The 25,977-nt window shown below is 41.5% G+C and overlaps 1 protein-coding gene across 1 annotated transcript in view; it reads left to right on the top strand.

The window, feature by feature from the left end:
- The first annotated feature begins 3,189 nt into the window (after positions 1-3,189).
- The window catches only part of LOC136866739 (soluble guanylate cyclase 89Db), a 175,270-nt gene continuing 152,482 nt past the window's right edge, over positions 3,190-25,977 (top strand). Inside the window, exon 1 of the mRNA XM_068226828.1 lies at positions 3,190-3,237. Coding sequence (XP_068082929.1) covers positions 3,190-3,237 — 48 coding nt within the window. The remainder of the gene's footprint in view (positions 3,238-25,977) is intronic.

Genomic DNA, 25,977 nt, shown 5'->3' with positions numbered 1-25,977 from the left:
GCGTGACTTTGGGGTTCACACAGCCAACAATAAAGATGAGTACGAGGGCAAAGACGGTCGGGCATTGAGCTGATCGCTCTATCAGACTTAGTACTGACGTTGCTAATAGTGGAAGCCTTTACCTTCCATTCTGTAAGGGCCTGAATGGCCTGTATGGAGATGTTTTTGCTTTTACCATATCAGAAAGTTCACAGAAAGGAAGGGGTTGTCTTCATTCACGGAGCGTTCTGATAATTTACTTCGCTGAGAACACCGAGTGAGTGGCTACGCAGTTTGGGTCACGTAGCTGTGAACTTGCATTAGGGAGATAGTGGGTCCGAACTCCAATTTCGGCAGTCCTGAAGATGGTTTTAAACGGTGTCTCATTTTCACACCAGGCATGTGCTGGGGGTCTACCTTAATTATGGCCATGGTCGCTTCCTTCCCACTCCTAGCTTTTTTCTGTCCCATTGTCACCATAAGACCTATCTGTATCGGTGCGACGTAAAACAAATTCCAAGTAAAAGTAATCAGTAATCACCGAGCACATTTGAAAGTATATTTCAATTCTTTCACAATTTACTGTATTAATCTGTCCTTCTTGTCCATAAAAGAATGTTCGTATCTTCTTTCTTCGTTTTCCCTGTCGTCTTTGACTTCTAGAAGTAAATGAAATGGCGTATGGCTTTTAGTGCCGGGAGTGTCCGAGGACATGTTCGGCTCGCCAGGTGCAGGTCTTTTGATTTGACACCCGTAGGTGACCTGCGCGTCGTGATGAGGATGAAATGATGATGAAGACAACACATACAGCCAGTCCCCGTGCCGGTGAAAGTAACCAATGATGGTTAAAATTCCCGACCCTGACGGGAATCGAACCCGGGACCCCTGTGACCAGAGGCCAGCACGCTAACCATTTAGCCATGGAGCCGGACACTTCTAGAAGTGAAGGAAAGGAGACAGGCAGATTCCAGATATTTTTGATTAAATGGATCAGACTAACAAGAGATGTAAAAACTCAACAGACCTATTACTCAGAGTGGAAGGATATGAAGCTGCTGGTGTCTGGCTCTTCTCTCTGTCTGAATATTCATGTCCCACTTAATCTGATCATCTCCAGCTGTGAATGAAATTCGATAGCTTAGTTCCCTGTGTGAGACTAATTGATTGAGAAAGCCCCACTAACGATTCTCCAATTCATGAACATTCACTCGTTTATGATGAAGCTAATCTGAATATTAATGTAAAGCTATCAGAGGAAAACTTAGTAATATTGTAATCTGAACTGTCGTGTTGACGGTTTATTCAGAAGATTTACGTTAGATTAACCCTTCCACGATTAACAATTGGTGTACAATACCGCAGACGATGACCACATGTTTGCTACTGAATATCTTAAATTAATTTCACTAAGTTTAATCCAGAATTCTTCGTTCATTATTATTATTATTATTATTATTATTATTATTATTATTATTATTATTATTATTATTATTATTATTTCTGTCCGACAATTTTAGTCAACACTGGATAGTTCAACCCAGGAAATGAATGCTTATGCATCCTATTAACCTCACACTGCAAGGGCAAACAGAGACTAATTATTTATAGAGACATACACTAGAACAAAGGTGGAGATATAAAATCCATATATTATAGACATACAGTGTCCACACATAGGCGATTACTAGCGAGTCTTTAGCTCTTAAGTAAAAGACAGCAAAGATATTGACGATAAAATGAACAAGGGATATCTTGCATAACTTCGCAGATGACCTGCATAAAAAAAGGTTGTATCGCGGGAAGCCGATATCTGCGGGAGGTGTTATTCGATACTAATGGGGTGGAAGTAACGTGGAACCAGCATACTGCTATGCTGACGATAACATACTCCATCAATAAACTGCAAGCTGAGTCGAGTTCTGGTGATAATAGAATAGACTTCGTTTTATTCTTTAGTTTATCCTAGTAATTTTTGAGGTTACTGGTACACATTCCTTTTTTCCTTTTTGTCACTTTTCTAACGTCGTCTGACGTATACAGTTTTCGATGACTTAACGACGGAATATAGCTACGGTGGGGAACGTAGTTGTTTCTTGATGTACGTCTCGACAATTGACTATCATAAAAATGGGAAATCACGGAAAATTACATACAGTGCTGCCGACGGAGGAAGTCGATCCCATGTTGGATTTCGTCCAGAGTTTAAAGCAGGATATCCTTCCTGGTGTCATGTAACTGTTCAGATGAAAGAAAATTCAACTCCGGAATGCATCAGAATTCGAATTGTTTCCGTCTGCCTGCAAACGTAGCAGCTAAGTCATTAGGTTAATCTTACCCCAAACGAGAAGTACTATTTATACATGGTGTAAGAGTGCAGGGTCATTCAGATAACGGGTATAGCAGGAAAATTACATTATGTAAAGTCTAATATCGACGAGAGGAACCACTCTTCTGTCTCAAAGTCTTGTGTAACAATCAAAAGGCACAACTGGTATTATAAATCCAGTTTTCGCTGCTTCCTTATCCTACACGGAATTCTATAGTAACACATGGCTTAATAATATGGGTGTCACAATCCTCGTAACACCATTTTCTTGGAATTTTATTAAATAATATTTGGCTTGGCTGTAGAAGCACAGCATGTCATGGAAAGGTATTAATAGTAGATGTAATTTGGAATTTTATCAGTTACTGCCCGACTTAAAGTTCCTTTTATTATTCTTAATTTCTCATAGGACCAGTCCGACTCGTTGGCTGAATGGTCAGCGTACTGGCCTTCGGTTCAGAGGGTCCCGGGTTCGATTCCAGGCCGGGTTGGGGATTTTAACCTTCATTGGTTAATTCCAATGGCCTGGCGGCTGGGTGTTTGTGCTGTCCCCAACATCCCTGCAACTCACACACCACACATAAACACTATCCTCCACCACAATTACACGCAGTTACCTACACATGGCAGATGCCGCCCACCCTCGTCGGAGGGTCTGCCTTACAAGGGCTGCACTCGGCTAGAAATAGCCACACAAAATTATTATTATTATAGGACCAGTGATGTTTCGGTAGCATTTTGTGTCTCAGCTGGGAACACAGTGTCAAACTATCTCACTCTTCATGTTTCCTAAACGTTTTCTCAGATCATTGCCTGTGGGTTCACATGAAAACTTCATTTACGAGACCCCTGTGAAATCCGGGGAAGACCTACTGGCGCGGATTATGGCTGCGGCGGATGTTGGAGGACCAGGTATTGATGATCGTGTGCGAGTACTGTACAGAGTGTTTCTAAATTCCCATTACAGACTTCGAGGGCTTGCAGTGGGGATCAAGACAGTTAAGTTTATCATAGGAACTTGTGTCCGGAAACGTATCATCTTCCCGCTACCTGCAAGAAACCACCACAACACACGTTTACAGGTCCCGCATTTTCGGTGCTCTGTCCGACTTCTGCTGCTTGTCGTCTGGGTCCAATTACAGGCGGGGCTCGATGTGACGACCACCGATGTCAACACAGAAACGGACGGTATCTACGTATCATGTTCTTGTACACGCGATCATCAATACCTGGTCCTCCAACATCCGCCGCAGACATAACGCGCGCCAGTATGTCTTCCTTGGATTTCACAGGAGTCTCGTAAATCAAGTTTTTATGTGACCCCACAGGTAGTAGTCTAGCGGGTGTTAAGTCGGGTGAGCGCGGCTGTGAGCTTGCATCCGGGAGATAGTAGGTTCGAATCCCACTATCGGCAGCCCTGAAAATGGTTTTCCGTGGTTTCCGTGGCTGTACCTTAATTAAGGCCACGGCTGCTTCCTTCCAACTCCTAGGCCTTTCCTATCCCATCGTCGCCATAAGACCTATCTGTGTCGGTGCGACGTAAAGCCCCTAGCAAAAAAAAAAAAGTCGGGTGAATGTGCAGGCCAAACAGCCGGGCCAACACGACCTATCCACTGTTGTGCAAATCTTTGGTGCAGATGAACTACTGTACGTACAGCTTACTGCTGGGTACGTAGTAAAGAAGTACTGCTGTACTGTAGAATGAATGAAGATCACACACACAACAGCAGGTACAACACGTCTCCGTGCAGATCACACACTCAACTGAATGGCATGGAAAATCAACAAACCTGTAGGGGTATGAGCCATCACGTGATCATTCAATAACGTAGGTACTCTACTCAGTGGCGCCAACAATGTGAGAGATTTTAAGGTATGCTGTGGTGTTTTTTTTGCGGGTAGCGGTAAGACGGTACGTTTCCGGACACAACCGTTTTAGTCTCCACTGCAAGCCCTTAAAGTCTGCCATGGGAATATAGAAACACTCTGTATTATTACTTTTGGACTTTTTCCAACTACTTAGGGTTAGCGCTACATGTGGATTAAGCCCGGTTTTACACCCGGATGTCTTTCTTTACAACAAACCTCTGTGGAGGGATGTGTTCATTCTTGCGCGTTTCTGTGGTGGTTTGTAGTGTGATGTGTTGTATGTAAATTAAAATGTGTAATAAGACGAACACTAACACTCCGTGCTAGAGGAATTAACCAGACGCGGTTAAAATCCTCTACCGGGCCGGGAATCGTTCACAGAGCTCTGAACTTGAAGACCAATTCGCTGACAGTTGGCTAAGGAGCTCTATACAACCACGTTTTGAGGATTGACAGGACTCCGAGCTCATGATTGAGAAAACACAAACACATTCTTAACATGGTTATAAGGGTATTTAGGGGTGGTAGTAAGGTTGTAAAGACCGGGCGAGTTGGCCGTGCGCGTAGAGGCGCGCGGCTGTGAGCTTGCATCCGGCAGATAGTAGGTTCGAATCCCACTATCGGCAGCCCTCTATAGAGTTCTTTGTTCAACCATTCACACCAACCATCGTATTGTAAACAGAAAATATTACTGTACATTTAACATCTTCGGAACAGTTCAAAAATCTGTACCATAGCTTTCAGCATTGGCATAGAGTAAGAAATTAATACCTTTATATGTATACTAGCTAACGTTGGCGTTGCTTTGCTGTACCTTAATTAAGGCCACGGCCGCTTCCTTCCAACTCCTAGGTCTTTCCTATCATATCGTCGCCATAAGACCTATCTGTGTCGGTGCGACGTAAAGCCCCTAGCAAAAAAAAAAGTTTGTAAAGGAGAAGGTGTATGTGTCACAGGTAAGACCCCAATTAGAGTACGGTTCCAGTGTATAGGATGCTCACCAGAATTACTTGATTCGAGAATTGGAAAAAACCAAAGCAAACAGCTCGATTTGTTGTGGGTGATTTCCGAGAAAAGAGCAGCGTTACGAAAATGTCGCAAACTTAGAGCTGGGCAGACTTGGGAGAAAGGAGACGAGCTGCTCGAATAAATGGTATATTCCGACCTGTCAGTGGAGAGATGATGTGGAATGACGTTAGTAGACGAATAAGCTATAATGGAGTTTATAAAAGCAGGAAAGTCCATAATATGAAGATAATGTTGGAGGTGAAGGGGACAAACTGGGGTAATTACTTGTTTAAAGGAAGAGACTTTAGGGATCGGAATAATTTACCAAGGGATATATTCGATAGATTCCCAACTTCTTTGATATTATTTAAGAAAAGTCTAGGTAAAGAAACGATAGGGAATCTGTTACATGGACGACAGCCCTAAATGCACATCAGTGGTGATGATTGATTGATTGATTGACTGATCGACTGATTTATTTATTTATGTATTGATTAATTAATGAATTGATTGATCGACTGATTGATTGATCGATCGATTGATTGACTGATTAATTAATTGATTGATTGATTGGTCGAGCAATTACTTAATTAATTAATTAATTGGCTGATTGATTGATTGATTGATTGATTTATTGATTGATTGATTGATTGATTGATTGATTGATTGATTGATTGATTGATTGATTGATTGATCTGAAATAAACGATATACTATATACTCGTAGTTTTTATTGTAGCTGATACGCAACTGGCACGTAAGTGAATTCACGAAAATGTATGTGCTGTTTCTCAGATGTTATTGTTTAATAATATCTCTCTCTGAACTGGTGATCTTATCGACTGTTTGGTAAAGTAAAGAGTAGTAACCTTTACGATTACAAGCTATTCGAATCAACTAAACAACATCATTTCATGCTGAAATCTCACACGTATTGTATGGAGGTAGAATTATTAATTGCAAAGGTTACAACTCGAAATCATTGTTTCATGCCATTTTCACCGGATGTTTCTCTTGTGGCTTGAAACAATTGATCGTAATGTTCAACGTAACTAGAATACTAACAGGTAGGCCATTCCAGGGAGCTGCACTGCCATCCGCTGGTGCGCGTGACGTCACCCTGAGGATAGAACTACCGCCAGATTCAATACATGATGTGTAAAAGGGCGCAGTTAGCTGAGTGTATTTTTTAGTTAATCTTGTTAGATATTCTTTTAACTACACTCCACTTAGTCATGTAACTTTAGAGGACATAACATTTAGTCTATCATTTAAAATTAATACAAAAACATAGCGCCTCAAATATGTAGCTGTAACGATGCATACACTCACAGCGGCGATTGCAAAATTGAGAAAATAACATTTTATGAACGAAGTACTCGAACTAGTAAGCATATAAATCAGGTGAAAACTGAATTCAACACTTTTTAACTTAACATAAAGGACCGTTAGTATCCAACTTATTATAGTTAATCATCGCAGATTCGAAAGAAACATACGAGTTATATGACATATAGGTTACAGGACATGCAATAATTTAAGAATATTTTGTTATACATTTAGACTTATGTCTATTGGAAATAAGATATGAACTCGTCGTAAATGATGATAATGCTACCCAGAGAAGATTCTTCTTTCGTGAACTGTCCATACATCTTTTCTAAAAAGTACCCACGGCACTTAACGCCCTTGAAAGGGCCTTGGCCTGTTCAGCGACCGCTGCTCAGCCGGAAGGCTTGTACTTTTAGCATCGATGTCATTTTAATGCCAGTTGGGAATATTTTGGGAGGGTACAGCATCTGCCTTTAATTTTATTTTTTAATGATAAACCCAGCAGTTCGCCTTTCTAAGTCCCGTTCATATTTATGAGGGAGGAAATGCGCGGAACAAATTCCAGCACAATTGGGTTGATTTTATCAACTATTTGTTACCATAACATCCACTTATTCCATAAACAATCTGTTTTTTGGAAAGCGGAGATAAATCACATTCTCAGTTTAATAGGCCATATTTTACAACCTGCAACAGCACAGTTATCCCTGCTTTTATTGATTTCACTACCTCCTACAGTACGTAATATAAACATCACTCATACATTGTACTAATTCATTTAATAAAGAACTTAACAGCTGACCGGAGACCGCTTACTAATGTTATGGCCTGGGACACCCTATAGAAGTGTCCTCACAGTGACGTCACAAGGTATGAGAGCGGTTAGCGCGGGAAAGCGATTCTGACACCCCCTGCGTCATATCATTTTATCTTAAATTCTCCTTTGTTTTATTTCCCAAGTACATGAAAATCTCCACATCCACAATTTAATATATCGTCGTTGCCGGGACAAAACCTCCTATGTGATAATATTTTTGGAGATATACTTACCCGCAGCACATACATAATGAAGAGCGAGAATGCCTTGACAATATTCACACAATATTGCACCTTAGATTACAGAACCTTACCGGCCAAAGTTCTAAGCTAAAATATTTCACATAGGACGATAGGCTATTTACCTCAAATTTCCATTGCTCATTTCTTATCTGTTTCTTCTCTTACCATTATTTATGTCTTCCAACTTCTAATTTACTGCATCCGGATGTTCCTAGACTCTTCTCTAGTCTTTTCTAAAACTACATATATGTATTTAGTAATAATAATTCAATCAATCAATCAATCAATCAATCAATCAATCAATCAATCAATCTATCTATCAATCAATCAATCAATCAATCAATCAATACTGATCTGCATTTAGGGCAGTCGCTCAGGTGGCAGATTCCCTATCTGTTGTTTTCCTAGCCTTTTCCTAAATGATTTCAAAGAAATTGGAAATTTATTGAACGTCTCCCTTAAGTTATTCCAATCCCTAACTCCCCTTCCTATATATGAATATTTGCCCCAATTTGTCCTCTTGAATTCCAACTTTATCTTCATATTGTGATCTTTCCTACTTTTATAAACGCCACTCAAACTTATTCGTCTACTAATGTCATTCCACGCCATCTCTCCGCTGACAGCTCGGAACATACCACTTAGTCGAGCATCTCTTCTTCTTTCTCTCAATTCCTCCCAACCCAAACTTTGCAACATTTTTGTAACGCTTTGTTTAATGTTATTGTTTTTCGTCCCACTAACTACTTTTGACGGTTTTCGGAGATACATAGGTGCAGGATTTTTGTCCAACAGGAGTTCTTTTACGTGCCAGTAAATCTACCGACACGAGGCTGACATATTTGAGCACCTTCAAATACCATCGGATTGAGCCAGGATCGAACCTGCCAAGTTTACTTATTTAACGTATGGGTTTTAGTGCCGGGAGTGTCCGAGGACATGTTCGGCTCGCTGGTGCAGGTCCTTATATTTGTTGCCCATGTGTGACCTGCGCGTCTGGGTGTGGGATCCGGGTAGCAAGTAAATATATACACGACTGGTAGCGTTTACTCTAAGATTTATTCACCAATTCTAATGGCTATACAATCACCAATCACATACACACAGTCGCTCTAGTTAGCGCCCTCTCGCTCTCTCTATGCTGATGACTTACAAGCTTACTTCCACTTCAGTCCCACTAACGCACCTTCTTGTATAATGCATTTCAACCATGATATCTCTCGATTGATCGAATGGAGCGCAAATCATAATCTCCAATTAAATGTGGCTAAGACCCAGCTTATTTGCATAGGTTACTCAAAACTCCTGAAAACTGTTGACCTCAAATCCCTCCCACCAATAAAAATTCTAGATTCAGATATCCATTATAGTGACACCGTTAACAATCTAGGACTCATTTTCGACAGAACCCTATCCTGGTCTGATCATACGTCAAATGTGATCAGAAAAGTTGTGTCATTCATGCATATTTTGAAACGTAACGTGTCATGTACACCACCTTTTATGCGGAAACTACTTGTTCAAAGTCTTATATTCCCCATAATTGACTATGGATCAGTCGTATACAACGACTTATCCGAAACTTTGAACATACAACTACAGAGGGTGAAAAACGCATGTGTTCGTTACGTGACAAATGCCAGGCGTGATGAACACATAACACCCTATTACATTCAGCTGCAATGGTTGAAACTCCATGAACGACGGGAAATCTCAGTAGCCGTTGCTACGCACAAAATTCTCAAACTGAAGACCCCACCCTACCTATATAATGCATTTAAATCTATGGAGTCAGTACATAACAGAGATAATAGGTTTACAAAAACTACCCTTCGAATTCCCCTTCATCGTACCACTAAATTTAACAAATCTTTTGTTTGCACTGCATCCCGTATCTTCAATGTCTTTAACCTTCACCGTTTCGCAAATGACAGGAACTGCACCCAACTAAAGCAGTCCTTAACATCTATCTTCCTGGAGGAGTACGCAAGGGGCTGAGATCAGGTATTCTTGTGTCCAATAATAAGAAATATGTATATTTCTAAGAAAATTGTTTCTGTTTTTTATATTCCTGAGATTCTTGTAGCCTAAAATATTAAAAAATCGAATGATATGCTTTTCTACTTCTTATATGATTTATGTTTTAACTTTATTGGAATTGGTATCTGTATTTTAATTTTAAGTTTAATGTTCAATTTGATATTTTAATATTCTAAAATGTAGTTAGTATATTCATAAACTTGTATTGTGTTATAAGTAGACGCTACATAAAGGGGCTTTTCAGCCTCAGTGGCATGTATATCATCATTATCAATAAATTCAATTCAAAATTCAATTCAATTCTCTCTCTTTCTCTCTCAGTCTCTCCCTCTCTGGGTTTGTATAGTCATACGAGTATTCATTCAAACACTTACAAGGTAACCAATTACGCTTCACACACTATTGTAACTGTCACTTAGACCCTAGGGCACTTCACTACTAAATTCACTGTACACTGTACTCACTGTACTACAATGGCGGCCGTATACTTCATAGTTTACGCGCTTGCACACACTCACAAATCTGTGCACGCTACAGAGTTCGCACAGTAACGGTAGTCTTCACACACGACTCCTCGTCACTCAACTGCACTGTTCTGTCAGTGCACACGCAGCACTCCGTTGACACTGTAGCACGGTATTCACAGTAGTGCACACACTTCACAGCACTGTCCTCAGCTGCACTCCGCTGAACCGTGACTGTAGCACTCCTCGCTCTTAATCGCTCTCTGACTGAGTTCACAATGAACTGCCTCGGGCTAGTCCGAACTGTCTTTTATAGACAGGCCAGACCTTCCAGATGCTCCACGAGAATGGAAGCTCCTGGGAATATCAGGAATTCGAATCCTCCGGGACACATTTCTCGTAGTCGCATATACCACCGCAAGGCACGTATAGTTGAGGACAAAACATGATGACCTCAGTTCCTAGAAGCGAGCTGGAAGCCAGCTGTAAATCCCACCCTGCACCCTGCTGAGTTAATGAGCTCTAAGTGATCCTTGTTTGTTTTGGAGAGGCTGCCAAACCACTTTCTTCCTCACTCTCAGTAGCATTTACCCTTTCTTCGTGTAGAGTGCAGTAGCCGATTTGGCATCTATGGCTGCAGCAGAGGTAGTAAATCCTATTAGTCACTAATAGACACCGAGCTGCCGCTGGAAAGTAGTGGTGTGAGGCGAGGTCGTTATGATTTGTCCCCAACTATAGTAATGACGGTGGTGGTAATAGATGGGTTGGCCAATGCGCGCCTGACTCGTCTCTGGTTGCGTGTAACAGAGGAGATGCCGGGGCCGTAGTAGGTAACGTCCTCGCAACTGGGGTTAGGCTAGATCGCCTCTCATATGTCTTCCGTGCAAAATGCAGACCCCGCCTCAATAATGAAATACGGAAAAGTGACACCTGGTGCCAGCATATAGCCTGCTCCTGTCGAACAACACCAAGGGGTTGCCCTTGTCTCAATCCGACGGACAAATTATCATCAACATCGTCATAAACCTTCACTCCATATGAACACTGCGGAGAGGTTCGAAATTGAAATTGAACCCAGAATTTCGACAAGTAATGTAGAAATTGTATTCCACCACCTCTCCTACCCTGACGGCCAACATTCAAGTGGTGAAATTTCTTTCCACCAATTGGACTTGGAAGCGGATAACCACGGTGTCAAACTATACAGATTTGACGCTTTATAGATCATCGCCACTACGTGGATTACCTCGAACCACAAATTTATCAACAAGCGGTTCTCTGTTCATTCATGAGTTTCTTGTTCAACCATTCACACCAACAATCATATTGTAAACAGAAAATATGACCGTACATTTAACAGCTTCAGAATAGTTCAAAAATCTGTAAACTATAGCTTTCAGCATTACCATAGAGTAGGAAATTAATATCTTTATGTATGTACTAGCTAAACGTGCCGTTGCTTTGCTGCGGAATTCTACATTGTATACAGAATTTTATATGAAGTGGTCTACATGTTGTAAGATTTATTCAAATTACTCGGCTATTTGCCTAACCCGAGAAACCATACGGAGGTCACCATACGCTGTTGGGGAGTTATAAATATACTGGCAAGGCCCATTGCCTACTGCTAGTTACAATTGCCTGCTGCCAGTTACAATCGAGTTAGAGTGTGTTCATTTTCGGTAAAATGGCAGATCCCTTTACTTACCACCGGTCACAAAACAAAGACAAAGTGACCAAGGATAAACCATACGCCAAAACACAGTAAAACATTTTTTTTCTCGAGAACCGAGATGATAGAAACATTCATATAAACATTTTCTGGTGGTGGAAATCGAATTTCAGGTACACTAAGTGCCTTCCTATGTTCAGTAAGACTAACCGTTTTGACAGCGCATTCAGTTTTATAGATCCCAAGCGTAAGTTTTCCTCTGGGCTGCTTCACATTTTCTTTCGATACATAGTCCATTTAAAAGACAGCGTAATGGTAAGTAGAACGTGTGTTAACCAGAGGTACCAGTTTCGAAGATTAGCGCTAGCTATAAGTTTAACATATTAAAACAGAATTTCTCCTTGGCCATGCCTACATTCACGTACAGGCGTACTTCGAACCCCAGGCCTGTATTGTAGAACCTTCGAGCTGACGTTGCCATAGTTAGGGCCGTTCATTTATTCATGCAATTCCTACAGGGAGAGTGTGGTTCCAATATCTCGAAAGCGGTTAGTATTAGTATTAGGGCCTTAAAACTTGGTTTTGGGGTACGTCGCCCATTCCTATCTACGTCATGTCACTGTAAAATTTGTCACGAATGGAACATAATAATTGATTTTACACAGTTGAAGTCTAAAGTCTGCGGTAAATTAAGAAATATTTTATTTTTTGGAGAATATTATGTATACCTACTTTACTACTTTACAAGTACTTTTAGTGCTACGCTCACAGTAACATACGTATGTCTTTTGTTTGTCTTACACTTTCAACAATTTTGTTGTGATGTCTGTGTTCACTGAAGTTCTTTGCTTTCGTTTCATTGCTTCAGTTGTCAATGACATAATTTCCTGAATTGTATCGCGATATGCAAGATTTAATAGGCGACTAAAAGCTATGGCCAATGTACATAAGAAGAATTCTGTGGACTAGTGATTTATTGGTCAAGGGATCATGCTATTTTCGTTCGAACAAAAATTAAAAAAAAAATTATTGGTCCAGGGATCATGATATTTTTCTTTCAACAAAAATCATTTTTGTGGTACTTACGATATTTCTCTGTAATGTGCAGCACCAAGTTGTTGAATGCGTCCTTAGTTGTTTTTCCGTAGAGTTCCAGCCACATCACTATAACATGGTCACTTGCGTCATTGAAGAACGAAATAACATCGTGAATGCTGTTGACCTCCATTTTGCTGTTGAACTGGCCGCTCTAGTCATATGGACAAAGATAATGAGAATCCACAGACATAGCACTCCCATTCCTCGGTGCTAGCCCTGGACCTCAAGAAATTAACGAAAGACGGCACCAGCAGCGGAATACGACATAAAGGAGTCCTGTCTACAGGCCTTAAGTATGTATTCATATTTCTCTAATAAAGACGGTATTTCTTAATTTACCGCAGATTTTTCACTTCATTTAAGTAAAAACTATTATTATGTTCCATTTGTGACAAATTTTACAGTGACAGTTTGTAGATAGGAATGCGCGACGTAACCTGTTTTTGTTCTGCGCGTCGTGAGGCTTAAAATGAGCTTTCTCTCATCCTTGTACGACAAATTCGGTATTTCGCCTATATTAGCTTGTACTAATGTGTCAAAGGTCCCAAATCACGGTTCGGCGGGAACCCTTTGATACTCCGGGATAATAAGTAATTTCGTGTGGCTATATCTAGCCGAGTGCAGCCCTTGTAAGGTAGACCCTCCGATGAGGTTGGACGGCATCTGCCATATGTAGGTAACTGCGTGTTATTGTGGTGGAGGATAGTGTTATGTGTGCTGTGTGAGTTGCAGGGATGTTGGGGACAGCAAGAACACCCAGCCCCCGGGGCCATTGGAATTAACCAATAAAGGTCCGACCCGGCCAAAAATCGAACCCGGGACCCTCCGAGCCGAAAGCCAGTACGCTGACCATTGAGCCAACGAGTCGGAGATTCCAGGATGATACACAGCCTATATTACCCGGAATGATGATATCTTTCAAATGGCGAAAGAAATTTCAAAATCAGTCCGGTAGTTTCTTAGATTACCCGTTACATAGTCACAAACTCACAGTCTCTCCCTTTATGTATTAGTATGTAGTTAAACGATTACATTAGTTTACAATGTGATCGACTTTGTCAATACACCTTTATGTCGCTTAACGGCAATCAAATTATTCTGTTCCTTTCTTTTCTATTTACAACTGGATGTCTTTCCTGACGCCGACCCTATGTGGAGGGATGCATTCTTCTATTACGACGAGGCGTGAAAGACAAGTGGCATAGTCACTGGCTTCTCATCAAGGAGTTCACGGTTCGAATCTTGGACGAAGTAAATGGGATTTTTGAAATGAAAGATTTCGTCCCAGTAGTTCGGATTTCGCGTAAAACTGGAGGTCTTGTGACTGAGATAATGATATCAAGACTCACGTAAAACTACAAGCTTGCTTACTTCTGTTATTACGTGTTACTGTGGTGTTTGGTTGTTAAGACTGCTGTGTGTATTTGAAGATAAACACCTAGTCTCTAAGCCAAAGGAATTAATCAGATGGAGCTATACTCCACGGTCCCGTCGGGAATCGACGCTGATCATTCATCCAATGAGCAGGATGCTTTTTCCATACCATCGAGCTGGAGAATTCCATTTTGCTTCGTTTGTTTGACGTACCATCGTGGGACTCATACACGCTGTAGTGAAGTGTGATGATGTTAGACATATGAATATCCAAATAGTAGCCTGGAAGAGCTAGGCGAAGCTGAGTTTTACATTTTCAGGGGAATTAACTTTGAATATTAATAAAACTGTGGAAACCTGACCTTGCACCAGATTCCACAAAAGACTAGGAATATAAAGGACAAGCGTGCACTGGATTCATTAAGCAAGATTAGCTAAGTGCTTCATATGCATGCTTTTAGAACCACTCTCACTCTGATTCACTGTATCTAAGAAGGAGTCACCACAGATTTAAAACTGACTTCATAATCACATGTTCAAATCACACCAATCTACAGGTATAATGATCATTCATAATTTACTGAATAATCATTCATGTTTCGAAACTTAAATCGTGTTATTTACCGCAAACTGTCGATTGTTAAGTTGCTGGATTATAAATGCACGGCTCTTCAAAATATTACAATATACATTGGTTTCAGTATTTTCTTTAAAGTAATGTAATTATTTAGCAGTAAATGGGTTACTGTTACGTGAGTTCAACACAACCACTACCCATGAGCCAGACACTGCTTCTGCAAAGAATTATTAATCATAAACGTGTATTAATACTCTTTTTGGTAGTGGTTTAACATTGCTCTAGCACATCGAAGGTTTTCGACGGCGCAAGGATGGTAAAAGGCTAGGATTGGGAAGGTAGCGAACACGGCCTAATTAAGGTATATCCCCAGCATTTGCTGGTGTGAAAATAGGGAACCACGGAAAATCATCTTCATGGCCACCGACGGTGGAGTAAGTAGCAATGCTAAAACGAGCAAGATACTTCCCTTTATCTGGCCGTAGACTGCAGCTGTATGTTTACGAAGTTGTCGAACAATCTACCGAAACTGACCCATTTTTTAATTCTCTCTGATTGTGACTTGTGCTCTCTGAACGTCTAGGAGCATTGTTAGGATATGTTGTTGTATCATCCAGGATATAGATTCTTTGAAATAAAATGGTAGCACATAGTTGACTGGAAGTGATCCCCCTTTTCATTTTAACCTAATCACTAGGGGAAAGGGGGGCAAGATGGGGACACGGGGCAAGACGGGGTGGGGGTTTCCTTGTCTCCATGGTGCTGCCACTGGCCTGAAAATGGAAATATCTTGAAGGGCAGATGAAGGTTACACAGTTTGTACGACTTCTAGTCAGTGTGAGCTGTCTGGATGCTTGGAGTGGCCTTTTTTCTGTTTCTAACCCCTGTGATCTTATACATCTGTATCCTTTGGACTTTGATGAGGTAAGCTGGAATTGAAATACATTTGTTCTTGAAGACTATCCATTAGACTTTACCTTAATGTATATATATTGAGCTTGTGGAGGAAATTTATAAATAAATGAAGATAGTTTTATTCCGTTAGTCTCAGTATAACATTTGGGGCAAGATGGGGACGTCCCCGTCTTGCCCCAGTCCCCATCTTGTCCTAGTCCCCATCTTGCCCCAGTCCTAATCTTGCCCTTTAGGATAAATAGTATTTCCCCTATAGGTACTTATATAATTTCTATTCATATTTCATTTTTATAAATTATGCCCCCTGGTATAGGCCAAGGGACCAAACACTGAGTGCAAAGGGTAGTGGGGTTCTAAATCAGTCATTACCGACAGCAGTGGCTATGCTGGCTAAAGCGCAGCGATAGGTCATGGGGCCAAGCTCTCTGCTGACTCGGTAGACGCGTGGGTTCGAGCCTCACCGTCGGGCGTCCTTGAAATTGTTTTCCGTGGTTTCCCATTTTCAACACCAGTCAAATGCTGGGACGGTACCTTCTGACAGTCCACGGCAACTTCCTTCGACACCCTTGCCCAGTTTCATTCATCTTCATCCATTCCACCTCTCATCCCGACGCGCAGGTCGCCCACGGGAGTCGACTTTAAGCACCTGCACACGGCCTCTCAGGAGGTCACACGAAAAAATCGGTCATTTAAAAATCCATATATTTTTACCATAAAAATGAATTTAAATTGTATTCTTGCTCATTATGCCAACTACGAGCCTTATGATGGTTTATTATGGTGTAATACTTTACGTTGATATTAGTAATTCCAGGTTATAGGAATAGATTCAAATTTTAGTACAATTTTTACTGAAGAATGCAAGTTTTCAGGCCAGTGGCAGCACCATGGAGACAAAGAAACCTCCACCCCGTCTTGCCCCATATGTGGGGCAAGACGGGGCATTGGTAGTATGCACGATTTTTTGTGTGTGGAGTTTTTGTGTTTAACTTTTCAAAAACTATTTTAGTGCACAATGAGAAACAGATAGTGACGCAATAAAATGGAACTATTTATGAACATATTATCAACATGTATAATGCACCTGAACTACTTTTTCCTTAGCGTCCCCATCTTGCCCCCCCCCCTTCCCCTACATTTATTAGTGCCGACATACTCGACTGAATGAGCCGACTTACTTTGAATTTTTAACTCGAAATAAAGAAACATTGAAGTCATATTGTACTTCGACAACTTCGTAAACATACAGCTGCAGTCTACTGCCAGATAAAGGGAAGTATCTTGCTCGTTTTAGCATTGCTACTTACTCCACTTAGAATTTCCACTTTATTTTGGTCCATTTCAGGAAGAGTACTCTATTTCGTATATTAGGTTCTTTATTTAAGCCAGGAATCGTCAATAGTGAGCGAAATGCCTTCGGAGCCAGTTTGCTCCCCGCTCTCCGGGAACGAGAGCAGCTTAGCAAGCAAGTAGGGGAAGAAGTAGGGGAAGTGCATGACGTAGTACTGTATGTGCTGAAGGCCAGTGGCGCAAGTACAGTACGGCTACGTTATGCAACCCGCCTGACTGCTGTTCTCTTGTCACGTGACAAACACCTGTCCCGAGCGGGGCAAGTAACACCGGCTCCCTAGAGCAACTACGTGATGACGTCTGATTTAAGCACATATCGTTCACGAGATATTTATTGCCACCAGAAACGATAACCTGTCCATTGTTCCGCTTTCATTCACTAACAAAATGACAGAAGCTTCATTGGATAGATTACATAACTTGAAACGGAAATGCACTAGGGAAAGGGCAAATGCTACACGATTTATTAATGCTATTAACAGCTTCAGTGACACTACACCGTTGAACGAATATCAGTATTACCGAGAGAGACTACAGGAGATACTAAACAAACTTATTAGCATAAATGACGTAATCCACGACCTTCTTTCGGATTAAGAGTTTGAATCTGATATCGAGAAATGTGAGGAGTATATTGACACTGCCAAACGAGCCATACAGCGCGCTACACACAGCATTAACGACAGTACAGCCATTTCAACATCTTCTCTCAATATTAATGCCCCCAACACAGTACCCTCTGCAGTCACACGTTCAATAAAACTGCCCGCTATCAAACTTGAGCCATTTAATGGTAACATCGAAACATGGCCTCTCTTTTGAGAACAGTTCCAATCATCTGTAGACAAGAATAAGACAGCATCTATAATTGATAAACATGTTTTCTTGAGAGCTTAACTGGAGGGAGAAGCTAAACGTCTCGTTGATGGTATCGCCGTCACTGCAGAAAATTATGAAGAAACAAAACGAATTTTGCAATATAAACATGGTGATAACAATAGAATTATACAGACACACTTAGATTTCCTAGATAATCTCAAACCCATTCGATTTATCACTCCTGATTCCTTAAATTACATGTACATGGAATGCAATCGTCTCGCACAAGCTCTGAGGGCTCTGGGAGAGAATGTAAAACCTTACAGACGAATTCTTACACCCAGAATTCCCCGGGCATTCTCGGAAGACATTTGCCGCCGTTGGATAATTTTCACGAAGGAAGAGAAACTCTCCGAAGGCAATATTTCCAAGTTGATGGAATTTTTGAATGACGAGGTTGAAGCGCTCTCATAGCGAAGAAAATTCGAGGTGATTCACCCACTGAAGAAACATTTCTTCCTACTACCGCTGCGTTCCACGTAAACACAAAATCAACAAAAAAATTATCAGGTAAAAAAAGAGACACTGAAGCCATTCTGTGTATTCTGCGATAAACGAGGACACTGGACCCAAGACTGTAAGCAAATAACGAACATCAAGGACCGTACTGAGAAACTTAAAACTGCATCACGATGCTTTCTGAGCCTTAACGTGGTCACTCAGTTAAGAGCTGCAGCAAACATGGAAAATTTCTCTGCTCTAAATGCAAGCAATCACATCATCGTTCACTTTGCCCTATTGAAGATTCACAACGAACCACAGTTAATCAAATTGCCACACGCACTTACAGACGGCACGTGTTAAGTTAATTGGACCAACAGGATTGAGTAAAGTAACACGTTGCGTTTTTGACTCAGGTAATCAATTTAGCTTCATTTGTACATCACTTATCAACTCGCTCAATCTTGAAATAGTCACTGAACAAGCTGTCACCATCACTGGATTTGAAACGACTCTACTAACTTCAGAGAAACGTCGTCAAGTACGTCTTCACATTCAAGGACTTACGACAAAAACACGATGAACTTGCCAAAGCAGCTACTACTTCTTCTGACGCCTTGTTGATATACGAAAAGTCTCCTTTGTCTCATGTAAAAAAGGAACTGAGGGAGTATACACAAGACATTGGAACAACCAATGGATCACCAGCAATAATAGCCGGCTAACAAGAGAGTTGTTCTTTCCAAATATCTAAGACAGATTACAAAGTAGGTTTTCGCAACATGAACATATTACAACTCAGTTTTTGACAGGACATGGAAAGTTTGGATCATACTTCGAGAGGTTTGGAATCAGTGTTCAGAAGCCCTACACTTGTACCTGTGAAATGCAACAAACTGTTCCTCATCTCTTATTTGAGTGTCCGATTTTTAACAGGAGTAGTTATGAATTATTAATGCATTTAAACATGTATAATATAGAATACCAAGCACCTCTCACTATGGTATTTCAGAGAAGATGTTGTTATAAAGTGTTTGTTAAATTTCTCCATCTGATTTATAAGTCATCTCTATTTTAATTGAATTGTCATGTATTAACTTAGTCTCACTATCTATAACCCTAATATACTACTTGTAAAATAGGGTTTGTAATGGGAAATTCAATAATAATAATAATAATAATAATAATAATAATAATAATAATAATAATAATAATAATAATAATAATACGACAAAAACACAAACATTTTTCACTGCTCTCGAAAGTAACAATGTGTATTCTGCTCATCCGACTACTCCACCAGACATCACTTCACTTGCACACAATCATAAACTATTGTTGGCAGACCCCAGAGATAATTCGCCAGACTTGCCCATTGAGATATTAATCGGAGCCGACCACTATTGGAGACTAATAAAAGACACTCCTCCAATCAGAATCTCTTCGTCATTTGTCTTACCTCCATCTATTTTTGGATGGATACTTAGTGGCAACCGATCAGGAATCGTCATTAACAAAGTCAGCGTAAATAAGGTAGAGCTACTCGAAGATTTTACGGCACTTGATAACCAAATACGTCAGTTTTGGAATCTTGAAAGCATGGACATCAAAGATACTAAATTAAGATCAAAATCTTTAAGTACTAGAAACACAGAGGTACTCAACGAATTCCACGATTCTCTCTGTGCAGATGACGGTAGGCGAGTAGTTTCACTTTTCAAGAAACACACTTCACTTCTTAACGACAATCGGACGAATGCAGAAAAACGCTTCCAAGCATTGACGAGAAAATTCAAGAACGACGTCAGCTACAAAAATATGTACTACAATGAAATGCTTACTTATATTCTACAGGGTCAAGTTGAGGTGGTTGACACATATATCAGACCAGATTTATTCTACTATCTATCTCACCACGCTGTCAAGAAGAAGAATCGATATTACACGAAATGGAAAGTCGTGTTTGATGCATCTTCTAATACAAATATGTGCCTATCTTTAAACGATAGAGACATTGGGTCGGGGGATACAACTGGGGAGGATGACCAGTACCTCGCCCAGTAGGCCTCACCTGCCATGCTGAACAGGGGGTTTGGTGGGGGGGGGATGGGAAGATTGGAAGGGATAGACAAGGAAGAGGAAGGAAACGACTGTGGCCTTACGTTAGGTACCATCCCGACATTTGCCTGGAGGAGAAGTGGGAAACCACGGGAAACCACTTCCAGGATGTCTGAGGTGGGAATCGAATCCACCTCTACTCAGTTGACCTCCCGAGGCTGAGTGGACCACGTTCCAGCCCTCGTACCACTTTTCAAATTTCGTGGCAGAGCCGGGAATCGAACCAGAGGCGGACAATCATAATCAGCATTTTAGTAATAATATTATGTTGTCATCTCTCAGCAAGGTATTGGAAGGATCGTGGTTCCTCGGATAAAGTCAGTTATATAATATCAGAGGCCACGACGGATAAAAACTGACAAAGGGAAAGCGCACAAGACATTGGAAACAATATACGTTGACGTGTGGAAGAAATCACGACGCATTTCAGCCAGTGGAAGCCTTCTGTCCACAAGTTGTGAACTATTGGTGGTGGATGTGGAAGTATACGGTATCTGGACATACAGTACGACCACCTTCCTAGTGTAAAAAATCGTAACATAAGCTGTCGTCCTTAGAGTCCCAGGTTCGATTCCCGGTACTGCCAGGGATTTCAGATTGCCAGGAGGGTATGTACGTAGTTAAAAGAGTACAGTACTTGCAGTTAACTGGCAAGAGCTGCACTACCTGGAGAAAAAAAATGGCGTATGGCTTTTAGTGTCGGGAGTGTCCGAGGACAAGTTCGGCTCGCCAGATGCAGGTCTTTTGATTTGACGCCCATAGGCGACCAACGTGTCGTGATGAGGATGAAATGATAATGAAGACGACACATACACCCAGCCCCCGTGCCAGCGAAATTAACCAATTAAGGTTAAAATTTCCGACCCTGCCGGGAATCGAACCCGGGGCCCCTGTGACCAAAGGCCAGCACGCTAACCATTTGACCATGGAGAAGTAAGAGGATACGAGTTTCCATTTTTATCTGGTTCTACAAAGACATTTAAGAAATATTTGCTTCATGAATCGTTCACGTTCTTGGACGTAGATAATAGCAAACACATTTACAAGACAATCATACAACTGAGTATGCCTGGCTATGTAGCTCAGTTGGTGGGCTGGATGCCAGCCCAGTTCAGTGGTATTTGAAGGTGCTCAAATTCGTCAGCCTTGTGTCGGTATATTTACCGACATATAAAAGTACTCCCGCGAAACACATTTCTGGCACCTTGAAGTCTCCAATAACTACACATTGGGATGTAAAATCGATTAAATTATTTAACAGAGTATATGTACAATAACCTCATGTCAGTGGCACCTTTAAGTCTCCAATAACTACACATTGGGATGTAAAATCGATTAAATTATTTAACAGAGTATATTTACAATAACCTCATGTCAGGATATTTTCTTTCTTTAATTTAATCCGGCATACTTTTGTACTGGGCAAGTAACTCACCTTTTCTAAATATAATTGGTAGTGTGTGACAATATATGAAACGGAAAGTTGATTAAGAACTACTGATTTTCAGTCGCTTAGGAGGATCATTCTTCACTGGGCTTATAATGGAAGTACAGACATTTGCGATAATGTGCGATATTCCTTATTATGGCACATTACAGCATCTTATTAGAGAAATGGAAAATGGTTATTTGAGTACTGTATATGGTAATAAATTACCCTGGTACTGACGTTTTAATGACTGGAAACAGGCTGTGGATTTTTATTTACTGACGTTTTAATACGGAATGGAGCAATCTTATGTCGGGGATCAGAATTTGGCGTTACATTTGTACACTATTTATACCAATGGAATATTTCTTTAATGCGGTTGTCTGGTATAAAACATTTGAAATCGGAAATAGATTTCTTTCACCATAATCTACTGCCCATCATAGCTGCCGAAGAGGCAAAGTTTTAACGACTTGGAAAGCTTGAGGGCAATCCTTTTTAAGAGGAGTGTAATCACGCAACGTTCTTTCTGTAAGAGTTCGTACTTTTACTCTGTCTCGTTTCCCTTTTATATGTAACAGTGCTGTGGATTAAAAATCTGAAATGTCTCTCACTATGCTAGACTAGGCAAGGTAATAGCATACCCCCCGTACGCTACGGTCATTCCACGTCTTAGAATATTAATACCAAACCAAACCCCATGGCACTACAGCCCTTGAAGGGCCTTGGCCTACCAAGCGACCGCTGCTCAACCCGAGGGCCTGCAGATTACGAGGTGTCGTGTGGTCAGTACGACGAATCCTCTCGGCCGTTATTCTTGGCTTTCTAGACCGGAGCCGCTATCTTACCGTCAGATAGCTCCTCAATTCTAATCACGCAGGCTGAGTGGACCTCGAACCAGCCCTCAAGTCCAGGTAAAAATCCCTGACCTGGCCGGGAATCGAACCCGGGGTCTCCGGGTAAGAGGCAGGCACGCTACCCCTACACCACGGGGCCGGCATAAGCAAAGGCACCTCCATACAGGCCATGAAGGCCCCCGGAGGAGTGGAAGGTAAAGGCTTACACCATTGTTAACCTCGGCACGTGATGGGGTAGAGTGGTTAGCTCTACGCCAGGCCGCCTTTGCCCCCAGGAATTAATCTGGTACTCATTTTTGGTGTAGGCTGAGTGAACATCAGGGCCATATGCACCTCCGGAATTGGAAATCTCGTTTCGTAAATTTTACGACTTCCTGACAGGGATTCGAATCCACGTCCTTACGGGCGAACCGAGCACGCCTTTACCGCCTCGACCAGGCAGCCCCTGGTATATTAATACAGTGCTCAAAAATATTTTGCATATTACAAATTGTAATTACACAGTATATGACATGGTACCTCAAATATTACTCACTGTATGCACTGTAGGCCAATGTCTGAAACACATAGTAACACTTGTTTTGTCTGTCTATTATTTGCTTTATGTCGCATCGACACAGATAGGTCGTATGGCGACGATGGGATAGGCAAGGCCTAGGAATGGTACAGCCCCAGCATTCGCCTGGTGTGAAAATGGGAAACCACGGAAAACTATCTTCAGGGCTGCCGACAGTGGGGTTCGAACCCACTAGGCTATCTTCCGGTTGCAAACTCACAGCTGCGCGCCTTAACCGCACGGCCAACTCGCCCGGTCATAGTAACACTAGACCCAGGTCATGTTCAAATTTTTAATTTCTTTCTTTTTTCCTTTTCAATAGGAGGTATTTGTCTTGTCGGTCAGTTTAATATCCCATGGACGGTCGGTGTTGTATAGACAGGGTGTGTAGGACTGAGGTAAACGTGCCAAGTTTACCAATTTCTAATCCCGACCGCACTCGGCTTGTGACATTCGCCGAGATGGATGACAAGTGGATGTCGCTACTCGTGTTGGCGTCAGTCAGAGTGACAACACCAAAGTTTGGGAAAAATTCATGGAGACAAAACGGTTATTGATCGACTACTGACAGGACACCCCCGCAAAACACCCCGGAGGGGTTGTAGGTATTCCTTATTGAAACAGTAGCAGTATTAAAATACTGTAGACCGAGCTCGATTGCTGCAGTCGCTTAAGTACGACCAGTATCCAGTATTCGGGAGATAGTGGGTTCGAACCCCACTGTCGGCAGCCCTGAATATGGTTTTCCGTGGTTGCCCATTTTCACACCAGGCAAATGCTGGGGCTGTACCTTAATTAAGACCACGGCCGCTTCCTCCCCACTCCTAGCCCTTTCCTGCCCCATCGTCGCCATAAGATCTATCTGTCTCGGTATGACATAAAACAACCTGTACTACTATATACTGTAGTACTATATCCAAATGAAAAACTGGAATTAAATAAGACCACGGCCACCACCTACCCAATCCGAGCCCTTTCTCATCCTTGTGTCGCCGAAAACTTTCGATAGGGTCGTGAGATATTAAAACACTAGCAATAATAATAATAATAATAATAATAATAATAATAATAATAATAATAATAATAATAATAATAATAGTAAAGTTGTGTCCGCGGCTAAATGGTTAGCACTAACTTCGTCCATGGGGTTTCAGGTTTGATTCCTGGTCGGGTGGAGGGTTTTAAACTTAATTTGTTATTTCCTCTGATTCCGGGACTAGGCATCTGGGCCACATCATATTCGTCCTAGGTTAGGGTCCCGTCCTCTAAGACGCGCAGGTCACCCATGGACATCAACTCGAGAGACCTGCACCAGACCTCTCCGGTGGCCACATATCATTTTATAGCTTCTATGCCTTAGTGGACGTTAAACCATCACCAACAAATAGAAATAAAATAATAAAATAAAACAAATCATTGCGGATTGTTACGAATTTCAGGTTTACACTTTCGTGTTGTACAGTTCACCTAGAGCCACCGGCGAGTGCAGACGTACGGAGTGGAGGGTCCCTGGAGTGGGAGAAGGTAGTGTAAGTGCGGAGTGTTGGAAGTCAGCGAGGTGCTTACAGGCAATGATTGGTACGGAGCAGTACAGGGCGAGCATAGGTGGTTGGGAGGGAAGGAAGAAGAAAGAAGAAGTGAAGACAAGAAGATGCAGAATAGAACTGGATAAAATAGGATACTTTATACTTTCTGCAGCGGTGATTTTGATATTGCTTTGGATTGGGGGAGTAGAACTGAACCCAGGTCCGACTTATAGAGGAAATATGAGCTGGGAGGACATGGAAACAATCAGAAAAATCGTAACAGAGGTGGTAGCAGAGACAGGTCCCCTCGAACAAATCAAGAACATGATCAAGGAACAAACGAGGGAGTTTGAAAAAATGAAGGGGTGGTTTCAGGAAAAGATAGAAGACACAGCTTCACAGGTGAGAAGAAATGGTGAAGAAGTTTCAGCATTAAGAGAGGAGATAGGGAGATTGCAAGAGGAGGTATCGAAACTGAAAGCCGACGTAGTTGTTAACACCCGAAGTCGCAGAAATAAATGCTTATTTATATATGGAGTGCAAGAGGGTAAGAAGGAAGATAAGACGAGTATAGTTTATAAAGTAGTGGACTTAATTCAGGGTAAAATGAAAATAAATTTTAGTGAAGTGGACATTGATGATGTGACAAGAGTGGGAAGATTTAGAGGTAATAGGCCTATCAAAGTGCAATTATTTTCTACACTGATGGCTGATACAGTGGTGCGTAATGCAGGTAACGTGCAAGGAAAAAAAATATGGATAAGGAGGGACATAGGAGCTGAAGAGTGGAGGAATGAAAAAACTCTTAAAAAACACATGATACGAGCTAGGCAGCAAGGGTTGAATGCAGTCATCAGAGGACAGGAATTAGTGGTGACAGGCAACAGATGGAGGAGAGTATGGTCGGTGAATAGACTGATGGACCTAGAACGGAGGATGAAACAAGATGAGGAGGCTAAGAGAAGTGTAGTGAACAACGGGGATGACAAACGAGTGGAAGATAATAAGCAAGTGAAAGTTAACGAGGGTAGAAGTGTAATTATAGGAAGTAGTACTGAAAAGTGTCAGGAGAGACAGAATGAGGTGCTAAGTGGAAGTATGAACAACGG

Source organism: Anabrus simplex, chromosome 3, assembly GCF_040414725.1.
Source record: "Anabrus simplex isolate iqAnaSimp1 chromosome 3, ASM4041472v1, whole genome shotgun sequence".
In the NCBI taxonomy this organism is placed as follows: Eukaryota; Metazoa; Arthropoda; class Insecta; order Orthoptera; family Tettigoniidae; genus Anabrus; species Anabrus simplex.
This window is presented reverse-complemented; position numbering and strand designations above follow the sequence as displayed.